The sequence below is a fragment of the Rhinolophus sinicus genome, linkage group LG04 (genome assembly GCF_036562045.2).
Source record: "Rhinolophus sinicus isolate RSC01 linkage group LG04, ASM3656204v1, whole genome shotgun sequence".
In the NCBI taxonomy this organism is placed as follows: Eukaryota; Metazoa; Chordata; class Mammalia; order Chiroptera; family Rhinolophidae; genus Rhinolophus; species Rhinolophus sinicus.
The window spans coordinates 44,624,248-44,637,849 of NC_133754.1; the positions used below are offsets into that span (position 1 = coordinate 44,624,248).

At 36.6% G+C, this 13,602-nt stretch overlaps 1 protein-coding gene across 1 annotated transcript in view; it reads left to right on the plus strand.

Moving 5' to 3' along the window:
- TM9SF2 (transmembrane 9 superfamily member 2) overlaps nucleotides 1-13,602 on the plus strand; it is a 51,634-nt gene that overhangs the window by 33,402 nt on the left and 4,630 nt on the right. Inside the window, exons 10-15 of the mRNA XM_019756917.2 lie at nucleotides 2,082-2,214; nucleotides 4,448-4,567; nucleotides 6,731-6,788; nucleotides 9,000-9,159; nucleotides 10,940-11,091; nucleotides 12,164-12,275. Of these exons, the coding sequence (XP_019612476.1) occupies nucleotides 2,082-2,214; nucleotides 4,448-4,567; nucleotides 6,731-6,788; nucleotides 9,000-9,159; nucleotides 10,940-11,091; nucleotides 12,164-12,275 (735 nt within the window). The remainder of the gene's footprint in view (nucleotides 1-2,081; nucleotides 2,215-4,447; nucleotides 4,568-6,730; nucleotides 6,789-8,999; nucleotides 9,160-10,939; nucleotides 11,092-12,163; nucleotides 12,276-13,602) is intronic.

Here is a 13,602-nt window from a genome sequence, read left to right on the forward strand (position 1 = left end):
AAAAGAATGATGAGGCAACTCTGTATATACAAATGTAGAAGCACCTCCATGATATTATTATACTAAAAAACATGAAATTACGTAGTATGCTACCATTTGTGCAAAAAAAGAAAATGTACGTATATATGCATTCACTTGTGTATAGGTAGTGTATCTCTGCAAGGATAATAAGAAACTAGTCATGTTTGTCCAAAGAAAAGGGACCTGGCTTTCTATGGGAAACTTAGTTTTCACTTGCATCCTTTAAATTTTTTAGTACTAATTCAATAAAAAAGTAAGAAACGGTCCCTTGTCTATCCAATACTGCCTCACCTAAAAAAAGGGTTCATATACTTTTCACCTCATACTTTATGTGTATTATTAAATTTGTTGGGGTGACCCCACACTTTTAACAGACATTCACAAAAGCAAGGAGTTTAGTATACCTATTACCCTGTTTGTTTTATCTGTAGAATCTTACCTACTTCCCCCCCTCAATTATTTTGAAGTCAGTCCCAAGTACAATGTTAATTTAATCCACTTAGAGCCCATGTAATTTTAATAAAACTTCACTTTGTACATTCATTGTAAATGAGCAAGTAAAGTCTAATTCCCAGTGTATGTTTAAATATTTTGTACCAGTGGAAGGACATACTTTGATTTTTACTATTGTCTTATAAATTAGCCATTGTATAAGCAGGTTTTGTACCTACATGATATTTTCCATGTTTCAAGTTTCATTTGATTTATATTTGCTAAAAATATGTGTAAATGTAATGTATTAGCAATAGCGTTATCTACTGTTTGCAAAGATAGAAGTTTGCATGGGAATTGGGCAGAGATACACTGGAGGAAATGTTAAGAGAGAAGGCTGAAAAAGTAGTAGGGGCCAGATTCTGAAGGACTTGTAAGCCACGCGTACAGTTTGAAGGTCATTGAGAAGCTGTTGAAGAATTTTAAGCAGCTGTGACATGGCCAAGTTTGTGTCTTAGTAAAAATCACTTTAAATGTTATGTGGAGAATCGTTCAGAGCAGGGCAAGATAGGAGGTATAGAAACCAGCCAGAGGCTGGTGAGAACTGACAGAGATGGGATGGTGGCAGGGAAGAAGGAAGAAGTAGATAGATCGCGACAGAGGGTGTTTAGGAGATGGGATGGAATCCTAATTGACCAGTTGAGTGGAAAGGTTGGAAGAGGGAGAAAGGTCAGGGAATGACCCCATGTTTCTGGTCCCAGCCACCTTATTGGTACAAGGCCCTTCTGGTTGCTGTATTGAGAATCGGCTGAACGGAGAGACGAGGGCAAAAACCGAGACCGGTTTAGAGTATGTTGCAATAGCCAGGTGAGAGGTGACCCCTTGAACCAGGAGCCAGGGGTGGGTCCTGTGGTTACATTTTGGAGGTCACGCTATAGGATTTGTTAGATGATTGTATTTGAAGTGTGGGGGGAAAAAAAGGAGGAATCAAGGATTATCCCAAGATTTTGGGGACTGAGCAACTGGCAGGATGGAGTTTTTATCTACTGGGGGAGACTGCAGGAAGAGCAGGTGTAGGTGAGGAGAGAGAATCAGTTCAGTTGTGCGTAATTCTATTCGAGATGTCCATTAAACAGTGAAGTGGAATTGAAGCAGTTGTTACATGTGTCTGAAGATCAAGGGGACAATTCGGGCCGGTAACACAAACTTACTGATATTTTCACAGCCAAGCCTACTGTGCCAGCAAAGTAGCTATGAGACCTAATACCATTTGCTTATTTGGAGATTAATAAATGTCGGTTGAAAAGGATAGAGTGTGATTAAAAATTAAGACATCAAGTTGCATCGTAAAGCTTAGAACTAGGTAGGCATCACATAATGTGTATTTCTTTTAAAGTTTCTCAATGACTGTATTTATAGACCTTAACACACAACATTCCTTTAAAAACAATTCAGGAAGACTACATAAAGCTCTATGAGTCAAGCTTTACACTTCAAAATTGAAATAAATATTAAGAATTGTAAGTTTTTAAAAATATTTCTATATCAGCATATTCAACAATGAATAAACTGTCTAGTTGTCTTGGTGCTATCATGTGACAATTAAACGATTTCATTCCCTTTTTTAGGAGGACGCCCAGGAAGAATTTGGCTGGAAATTAGTTCATGGTGATATATTCCGTCCTCCGCGAAAAGGGATGCTGCTATCTGTCTTTCTAGGATCGGGAGCACAGATTTTAATTATGACTTTTGTGACTCTGTGTAAGTGTCAAGTGAAAATTAAGTAGAAAATACTTTTTTCTAAATAATTATTTGAAAACCAGTTTTCCTAAGTGAAGGTAGCCAGGCTAGGTTGTCTCAAGCGTCCTTTTGGCGTTCGTATCTGCGTGCTCTGGCTGTGTGTGACTTGGGCGGAAGTAGCTGACTCTTCATATCTCTCTTCAGCTGTGTAGAGACCCAGCACTGGAGCTGGAGATGACTAGGTCCTGAAAGACCATCTGGGTCTGCATGGCCTGGAGCCAGGGTCACAGAGGGTGACCATCCCAGCCCGCCGGAAGCAGTATGATGGGATCCAAGACGTTGGCTTCCACTGAGAGGATGAAAAGGAAAAGAAGGGGTGGGGGAGGAAGCTTGTGGTACACCTTCCTCATCTTGGAAGGAGTTAGGAAGCCAGAGCTCTTTCTTTCCTAGCAGTGTTTGGGAAAGATCTTCTTATGCAAAAAAGATCTCCTTGTGCCTCCTGAAACCTTCAGGAGTTTCACCTAAAATTTTTCAATTGGGACAGTCTTTTCTTTTTTTTAGTGGTTCTGAGACTACTGCCTGGGATTACATTATTTCCATGGTCCTCCAGCCTTCCTAATTGTAAGAATTACAATTTAAAAAGTGTTTATGAATAGGATTTTCTAAATTTTGCATTTTTCTTATGTTTCCTTTACTGATGAACAGTAGCAAATGAATATTATTAGAAGAATTCAGAAACCACTGACCTTAAAACTTTTTAGTGAACATTTGTTCTTAATGTTCTATGCATGTTAAATATATAATACTAAAGTCATTTTCTGTTAGTAAAATTGTTCCAAATTTTTATGATGGAATTAACTACATAAATGCTTTACAAAGAGAGGATTATTATTTCCAAATGTCTGACACCTGAATAAGTTTAGGAAAGTTATTAAGATTTACTCCTCCAGGCTCAGTTTGAAGACTAACTTGAAGATTACTAGAATATATATCGTTATCTACTTAGCTAAGGAGATGCAGCTGTGATGGGTAGGGCTACAGTTTATAAGTATATTATACTCGAGGGTAGGTTGGGAGAAGTCATCGTGAAAAAGATCTGGACACAAGGTAGATATTTTGAAGGCAATAGAGAGCCAGGGTGGAGTTAGAGCAGAATCGATGCTTGAAGATGAAATTCTGCTTTATAGTTTTACCCAGAGCTGCCTTCTGCCACCATCTGGCCTTTGTTGGGGTCAGCTAGGAAGTGAACTTAGGAGGAAGGAAAGTTTTGGAGAGCCTAGGTTAGGAAATGATAGGGGTCGTTTTCCTTAAACGCTTGAATATGAACTTTCTGCTTCAGCAAGTCCGTCTCTCAGTCCTGCAGGGGAATTGGAGAGGGTGTATCTTAGCTGAAATTCTGGTAGATCTTTTAAAGTTACCCTGATCATTTTCCTGCTTTCTCGCGAATCGTGAGTTTCTCTTCTTGCCCTTCAGCGGGTGCTGAAGGGAAGGGGTGCACGGACACGTGCTGGGTCGTGGACACCTCGGGAAACACCAGGAACTTACTTATTCCCAGGATTAGAAAGCCATTTGAATTTCTTTCTGAGCAAATCATAACTTCTGAGTCCCAACTTAAAGCTACAAGTCTCTAGAAATATAAGGTAGCATTTTAATCCTTATTAATAGGAACAGTTGTATGGGGAAGAACAAATAAAATCAACTGAACAAGGGTAGGAGCCAGAATTTACCTGAGTCCTTGACCAAGTCTTTCAGTAACTTGTGTTCAAAAAGCTAATGGTACTAGGAAATCTTTTTCCCCCTCTTTTATTCTTTGATTAGATTGTCTTACCTCTTATGTTGAGTGTTTTAAGGTTGTTGTTTTTTTACCCAGAGGACCAGGATTGTTTTTAAAAGGAACAAAGAGAATATTTCAGTGGGCATATTTTTATTGATGTGAATTTTAAAAGCTATATTTCAATCTTAGAAGAGCTGAAAGCACTCATGAGCATCCAGTCAGCCTCTTCTGATAACAGGAAAGGTGGGGTATTGTGGACCCTGACAAGAAGCTTCCAAGGTGGAGCTTGCCTGTCTGTACAGTCCTGTTGATGCAGCACCTGAAATGTTAACTAAGATTCAGTGTGGCTGCATGGGAGGAGCGTCTTTTCATGAAGTTGTACATTTAGTTTAGTATTTTAAAAATGAGAGGGGTCTTGTATCACTTCACAACAAAGGAAACAGGAATGAAATTTGTAACCTTAAATTACTTATTTTCTAGTTTTTGCTTGCCTGGGATTTTTGTCACCTGCCAACCGAGGAGCGCTGATGACTTGCGCTGTGGTCCTGTGGGTGCTGTTGGGTACTCCTGCAGGCTATGTCGCTGCCAGGTTCTATAAGTGTAAGTAAAAGCCAGCCTGGCTGGTGTCAGATCAGGCATCTAATCTGCTACCTCTGCGTCTGAGACTTTGTGTCTGGTTGTTGGTGCTCCTGAAATAATACGTATTATAAGTGTATATCCTTAGATAAAGAAGCTTGTGAAGTGGATGACTGTCCCTAGATTTATTTGTTCAAAAATGCTCGTACAGTAAGATAAGCAAATTTAGGTGCTACGTATCCACCATCCCCTTTCTCCATTTATTTTTAATTTTGACTGAAGTTCGGCTGAACAGCTTAGATTTGCTCCATTCGTCGAACCATGTATAGACTCATAAAGGAAGAAAGTATACAAATGAGTATCACCAATTTATTCACTAAAATAAGTAATGCATACAGGAATACCTTTCTTACATGAGAGGTAGTACTTAGAATTGTACCAATTTAATATTTATTAAAATGAACTGTGCTTAAAGTAAACTAATACCTCACTATTTTAAAGAGCCTGAAGTAAATTGCTTTTGTAATGTAATTAGTTTTCCAAAAATAAAGTTCAGTGAAAAAACGGTTTGGAGGCCAGAGTAAGGATGGGATATGACTAGAGGACTTACAGGGAAGCTTTGCTGGGGTCAGTAAATGCCAGGATTTACCTCCTTTAGGAGTCCTGAAATCCACTGAGATGGTCCCACAGGTAATCTGTGTGAAATAAAGTGCCAAGGACACGGGAAGAGCTAGGGTTAATATGAATAAGGCTTGAGCTAAAACGTGGTTGACTAGACAGCCCCAAGTAGAAAAAATAGTTAGACTTTCCAAGATACAGTTTTCTCCTGAATATGTGAAATCTTTTATGTCTGTGTGTATAATTTCTGTGAATTGCATTGAGTTCTTTTTTTTTTCCCCAGGATTAGGGTGGTACTATGTATTTTAACACGTGTGAGTTATAGTTGGGCCCCTGTCTGTCACATAAGCTCCCCCAGTCTGACTGTTTCAGCTATGCCAGCGTTCTTTCAGTTCTTCAGTCAGGTTGTGGACCGTCACACCTGCCTCAGGATCTTTCCACATGCTGTTCCCTCTGCTTGAAATTCCATTCCCTACTCCCTCACCCCAGACAAATCCCCCTCTTTAACGCCTCTCCATTGTTCAGATCTCCCTTCTGTGAATTAAGTAGCATATTAATCAGGCAGAACATTCTGAGAGGTGCTGTTACATGGCCCCAGTCACAAAATATTTCATTATATAGAATCATTTCTAATGTTTCCAAAAAATATTATTTGAATTTTGATTGGAATTGCATAATTCCAATTTGTGAAATTTATAATTTCACAATAGTCTCTTTATCAATAATGCCATGACTTCATTTCATATATATAATTGTCATTTTCTTTTAGGGCAAGTGGTACTTAAACTTGCTTATAAACTGTGTTAAAACTTTTTTAAAACAAAGTTCTTCTCAGACCTCAGCCAGTTTCATCTTCAACTTTTAAACTGGGAGCAGAGGAGTACTTTGATTTTTCACTTTATGCACTTAAGTTTTTGACTTTTTTTTTAAAAGGGGAGAAAATTAGGGGAGGAGCAAAGGAGAAGAAAATGTTCATAAGCAAATTTGCTCTGTCAAATGACCACAACCCTTCTACGCTTCTGGGATACCTGATCTGACACGCTCATCTTCCCACCCCAACCCATGCCCTACCAGAAACTGTAATGCTAGAGGAATCCTTAAGATTCAGACTTAATATGGAAATTTAAATGTGCTGCATGTCAGGCTTTAGGATTCCTGGCTTTATAACAAATTCTGAGACCTCAAGATAAAGGAGAATCTCCAGTGCACCCTTCTCTATCCAGTCCAGCCCCATTGATTGCAACTGGCTTAGAATTTAAGGGTTTGTTTTGTTTTGAGGTAAAAAGGGACAAAAATTAATAGAAAAGAAAAACTGGTCTGGATGACTTTCCTTTGATGCTAGATTGATTTCATGCTGAAGCAAAAATCTTTAGAGTTGGACTTACCCACGGCAGTCCTGTGATGTGTATCTCTGATTTGTATCACTTGGTTAGGGAATATCAGATTATTTGCTGGTGTCATTTTCTATGAATAGGCACCCAGTGCTATCTGGCAGTTTCTCCAGTACCAGACTTGGAATATTGCTTTGAAGAAAAGTCTATGTTATAGCATTTCTGTTTTCTTCTACAGCTTTTGGAGGTGAGAAGTGGAAAACAAACGTTTTGTTGACATCATTTCTTTGTCCTGGGTAAGTGACTTTTTCAATAATAACTTTCTTAACATAGTCAGTTTTTAGTTCTCAAATTTTTAATCCCTTATGTCTTTAATTTTCTCTGTCTAAACCATGTACTCAAGAAAATGAACTGAATTTTTTAAAAGGGCTAAAATGAATATTTAATAAACATTTGTAGAATGACTACTACATGCCTTATCTGGAAAAAGAACCTCTAGATATGATACATTTTTATATTCTTTTTTTAAAAGTATAAATCTTAGTCTGTAGAAGTTAGTCTGGCATATTGTCATGTGTGGTGCGTTTTAAAGCTTTGGACATGATCATGGAAAGGAATCCTCCCCTGAGATAATTCAGGTGAGAATACATTTCAGATTTTTATCAAAAGCATTGCTACTTTTTAGAGTTTATTCCATTAAGTAGAGTAAAACATACTAAAAAAGTTTTAAAGCCCACCACATTAAAAAACAAAACAACTGTGCCCCTTTGGAGGATAGCTTCTGGTATCAAGTATCTGATGTACATCTAGGCCTAGAAGTAGAACCCACTTTCTCCCCAACTCCCCGACTCTCCACACATGATGGGCAAGAACTGGCCCCTGAACAGTCAGCAGCTATAAAGCAAGCCAAAGGTTAAATGTAGAAGCCAGGACTGTTCCATTTGCAGGCCAGAAATAAAAGCATTACAATAGCCAGAATTTTCATACACATTTGGGATAAATATTCTCAGATTTTCACCTCCATTGAAGAGTCACATGCTTCTCAACAATTTATGTTTTATTTAAATTTTTGTGCTTTTAATTAAGCTGTGTCTTTTGTCCTCTTTCCTTCTGGTGTCAACTCAGGAAGTATCCCTCCTTACCAAGACTGTCAGCCACGATTTCCTTCAGAATCTTGCCTTTCAAACACTTCCCATATCTCTGACGTCGTCCATTTCTCCCTTTCTCTGTGTTCTGTTCATGTGTTTTATGTCTTATTCTTACAAATATGCTTAGGTCTCCCAAATCCTAAAAAGAGCTTCTCATAAGCATCTTCTGTCTACTATCATATTATTTCTTTTCCATTCCCAACAAAATACCTTGAAAAAGTAATCTATGCTCCCTTACTCTCATTTTCTCAATGTACATTTGCAGAGTAATCACACATCATCTGTCTTTTTTGTCCTGTCACTTTAGTGAACTCTCTAAGGTTACTAACGATGTTACCATTTTCAAATCTAGAAACCTTTTCTCTGTCTTTATTCTACCTCTCTACATCGTAACATTGGGATACTTTCTCCTTGAAACTCCTTCCCTTTTTGGCTTCATAGAAATTATCCTATGCCTGTTCTTTTATGTCTCTGAACAACCCTTCTCTGATTTGTCTGCATCTCACCTTTAAAAGGTGTGTACCAGTAGATGTGTAGGTGTGTACTTCCTCCTCCCCCTGCTCCCCCTCCCATCCCCAACTCCGAGTCAAGCCGTTGTTCTCAGTCTAGTTGTGGAGGACGCAGCTCACTGGCCCATGTTGGTATTATGAGCCTTGCACTCTACCCAGCTGAGCCAGTCGGTTACCAGCCACCGGCCACTCACGGCAGCTCACAGCAATAGAGCTCCAGGTCGAGCCATTGTTCTCAATCTAGCTGTAAAGGACACATCTCACTGGCCCATGTGGGAATTGAATCCGCGAGCTCGGTGTTAGGAGCACAGCGCTCCAACCACCTGCGCCACCCGGCCGCCCCGAGAAATGCTTTCTGGGAGAACTGCATTTCTCTGGGAATAAACTGGGAGAACAAGATATATAACAAGTAGTTAGTTTCTGGAGTATATAATTAACTCACATCTGTGACTGCAAAAGCCATGCAACTCAAATGCAAAATGAACAGTGGTTATAACCAGCAAGTTACCAAAGGTAAAACCTAAAAAGCCACAAAACACAGGATGTTCAGCTGCAGTTGTCAGTAGGAAATGCAAATTAAAACAACAAATTTGACAATCCCAAGTGTGATTGGGAAAATATGTAAAGAGGTAACTCATAAGCTGCTGGTAGGAGTTTAAGTCAGATAAAACCAATCTGAAGAGCAATTTGGCAATTTCTACTAAAGTTTTAAATTCACATACTCCATGACTCAGTAATTCTACTTTCTTTGTATATAACACAGAAATTGTAATATTAATTACATATAGTTGCTACTATATCATTTTGCTTCTAACTCAAATTTTATCTAAAAGCCTATTGTGTCTTTCAGGATTGTATTTGCTGACTTCTTTATAATGAATCTGATTCTCTGGGGAGAAGGATCTTCAGCAGCTATTCCTTTTGGAACGCTGGTTGCCATATTGGCCCTTTGGTTCTGCATATCTGTGCCTCTGACATTTATTGGTGCATACTTTGGTTTTAAGAAGAATGTAAGTGTATAGGTGTTAACTTATTCAAGTGAATTTCAACTGTGGAAACTAGCATATGCCAACTTAAAAAAGATATGTGTCTAAAAGATACTAACTTGTCTTGTGGGATATGGATTTCATAGAAAATTGATGACTTCGTAGTTTGATTGCAATCATTCTTAAAATGGAAGTACATACTTGGGAGTGTGATAGAGATATTACAGATATAAACTTAGATTTCAAAGTTTTTAAGTAAGTGAAAACTAATATGGATTAAGACTAGTATTAATACTAGAAACTATTAATAATACAGACTAATAATAGATTAAATTAAAAGTTAATTTAAACTAATTAAAACTGAATTTTTGACATTAAAAATAAATTATTTTTATTATAACCCAAAAAGTATGTGCATTTTTTCCTTAGCAACAAGTGTTTCTAGTTTACATTACTTAACTAAGTAAACCAAGAGTATGGGTTAGGAAATGAAGTTGTGTAAAAACAGTGACTATAAAGTAAGAATAGCAATTTTTAAAATATGTAGCTTTGGAATAAATTTTATATGCTTACCTACTAATGTTTGATTTTAAGGAAGATTATAATCAGGGTTTAGTCCCTCCCTCCAGCCTGTTTTTCTCCACCTCTGCTGCCCCCTTCTACCATCAGGCTAAGAAAATGAGAATTTATTCTTCAGTGTCTTTTTCTAACTCCACTTCACTGTGCTTGCTCGTCTCTGAAAATACTCAGTCCACAAGGTTAAAAGAGTAACTATTATAGTCTACTTTGTGAGGCCACCTGGAATGCCCTGGAAGAAACTATCATTGCTTCATAGTCTCTACTATACCTACCATGCCAGTCTACTAAAAGATTTTCCAATTCTTTGGCATTTTGTTTAATTTATTATTTAAAATCTATAGGGCATAAATAGTAAACTGACACAGTTTGAATTTTATTTAATTACATAGATTAAATAAGTACTTAAAATTCTGAAAGTATAAAAATTAAAGAAAGATATATAATGATTCCATGCATGTAAACACATGTATCTACATGTAAAACAATCCAGTCCATGGAGTTGTAATCCCTGAGACATCTGAGTTTTAAATTTTGATGTATCATCATGAAAACTTGGATGTATCATCACGAAGTATGTTTTGAACTTTTTTGCAAGAAAATGAATTTCTACATATATGCCCTTTTTTCCCCTCATGTAACTATGTTTAGGTACTTTAGATTCTAGTTGTTTTTATACTACCATATAGTGTATGAAAGGGAGAATAATAGAGAACATCACCAATACCTTATGGTCATAAAGCTTCTTATAGCCATTCATTGTCTTCTTCAGTTTCGTAAGACTTAGTAAAATTGAGCAATTTTAATGAAGATGACATTGCTCATCTCCAAATAAAAATACATTGACAGTAACCTCAGAACCAGCTGATTTCTTACAGTAAGTATATAATTAAAAGGGAAAACCTAACTACATTTTTGTGAACTATTATTTCCCAAGTACTGTGTAATCTCCTTTTGTGTGTTTCTTACTTGGCGTAAAGCGATTAGTTTGTGAATAACTGCTGGAAGCAGTGGTGGCTGGTTCCAGTAGACAGACTGAATATTGTACCTGAAGGTGTTTGGTTTATTGTTTCTAAATACAAATTCCTGTTTGATGACTTAAGTAGACTTGTATTGCCATTAGTGTCAGAATGGAAGCGGAGAGAAAACAGGCAAATAATCTAGTACAGAGAAGAATTTTAAAAATAGATATATATATAATCATGAATCCTTTCTTTCTTTACTGAAGGCCATTGAACACCCAGTTCGAACCAATCAGATTCCACGTCAGATTCCTGAACAGTCATTCTACACAAAGCCGTTGCCTGGTATTATCATGGGAGGGATTTTACCCTTTGGGTGCATCTTTATACAGCTTTTCTTCATTCTCAATAGTATTTGGTAAGCTAAGGACTAAGTCCTCTTATTCCCATCGCCATTATATGTAGAACTAGCTTTCTGTTTTTGTTTATGTGAATTACTTTCTATATCTTATAAATGTAAACCGTTCTCCAGGAATAAGAAATTTTAAGAGCCAAAAGTTTATTTTATCTTTTTCATGTGGGAAAAATAATCGTGGTAACAGCTCTTATTAATTGAGGGCTTATTAATTCTTACTCTTACTTAATTCTCAGTTGTCTATGAGGTGGGAATTGTCCCCATTTTACAGAGCTGAAAATGAGGCTTTAGAAGTTAAGTAATTTGTCTGTGTCACACAGCTATCATGTGACAGAAAATTAATCAAAGTCTCTCGAAACCTATGTTCTTAAATAAATAATCTGTAGTGCTTCGGAGAAGATACTCTGGGCTCTTGATAGAGGGTTTTCGAGCAAGCATTGGAGGCAGGGTTGAACTAGATCAGCTTCAGAGTCCTTTCTAACCCCAAGATTCCTTCATTCTCTGATTTCTTATTTGCATGGACAAACTCAGTGGTCATTTGAGCCACTCTGTTAGGGTGTATACGTTACGTTATATTATGACCATTATTTGATCACATTGACATGTTACAGAAAGCGCCAAAGTTCAAGGTAGCATAAAGTCAGAACTAAATTTGAGCTTTTCAGTGATTAGAACCTCTCTCCTTCCCGATTGTTATAATGTTTTCCAAATTCAACTGATTTTATCATATATGATAAGAAACAGTATGTACTAATTGTAACCTTTTCTTAGTTTGGCTCTATCTTTCCGTTAATTTTTTATCAAATTTATCTGACTCACCAGTAGATAAGTAGACTAAGCATATTTGAATAAATAAGAGTTGCCGGTTGTACCTAAGCAAGAAGGCAAAGCCTGTGACATTGCCATATCCTTCCTCCCCTGCGTCTCTACTGTCTAAACCTATGGGAATTTGTTTTCTGTGATTAGTTGGGAGGAAAAGCAAGCATTTGCAATTCAAGAAAAATAAAAAGATTGTGTCATTTACTGTGTCAAAGAGCAAATATTCATAGTTTCATTTTGACATGTTTGATTATAGGTCACACCAGATGTATTACATGTTTGGCTTCCTATTTCTGGTGTTTATCATTTTGGTTATTACATGTTCTGAAGCAACTATACTTCTTTGCTATTTCCACCTATGTGCCGAGGTATGTATTAGCAATATTCACTTATGTTAATTTGTAGACAGTATTTATAATTTTGGCATAAGGCCACTTTGAATACTATTAATTGAAACAATTTTTGTAGCTATGTGTTGTTAAGCTAGAAATTGACCTGTATTCCTAAATCAAATGTAGCCTTTTTTAGGAATGACTTTAAGATAGTATCCCAGTTGAGTATAGTATTTACTTAGAGCTTAACTTTAAAATGTTAATTTCCTGAGAATAGCACATCATGCTAAATTTTCATTTTTTAGTTTTTAAGTGTCTGACTTAATATTCTTTTTGTAACACAGATATTTCTAAACTGAAATTTTAATAACAATAAACAGATTTTAAGTGGAAATTTTCATTAAAACATTACATTGTAATGAGATATTCATGGCACCATGGCAAAAGAATGGCATCCTTATGTAGTAGGTAGAGTTGATATTTAAAGATTTAAGTTGTGTTAGATCATTTTTTTATATTTATTTTCTATACAGAAAATAAAATCTGTATTCATTAAACTTGAGATCCTTTTTTTAAAAATTGAGTTTAAATTCACATAAGATCAGCCATTTTAAAGTGAACATTTTAGTGGCACATAGTATATTTGCAGTGTTTTATAAACTCCTGCCTAGTTTCAAAAGATTTTCATTACCCCCCAAACAAAATCCCATATCCATTAAGCAGTTACTTCCCATTCCCCTTTCTTACCTGCAACCACCAATCTGAATTCTGTCTCTACAGATTGACCTATTCTAGACATTTCACATAAATGGAATCATACAATATTTGTACCCTGTCGTGTTTGACTTCTTTTACTTAACAGAATAGGTTCAGCTCATTGTAACATGTATCAGTACTTCATTTCTTTTTATAGCTGAGTATTCCATTTTGTGTGTGTGTGTGTGTATCCATCCCAATTTCCCAATTTGTTTATCCATTCATCCATTGATGGACATTATGTTTGTTTCCACCTTTGGTTATTATGAATAGTGCTGCTATGTACATTCATGTACAAATATTTATTTGAGTACCTGTTTTCAATTTTGGGGGTTATATATGTAGAAGTGGAATTGCTGACTCATGTGGTAATTCTTCATTTAACTTCTGGAGGAACCACCAAACTGTTTCCACAGTGACTGCACCATCTTATATTCCTACCAGCAGTGCACAGTGTTCCAATTTCTCCACATTCTTGCCAACACTATTATTTTTATTTTTATTTTGTTTAATTATAGCTATCTTAGTCTGTGTGAGGTAGTACTCATTGTGGTTTTGATTTTCATTTCTCCAGTGATTAATGTTGTTGAGCATCTTTTCTTGTGTT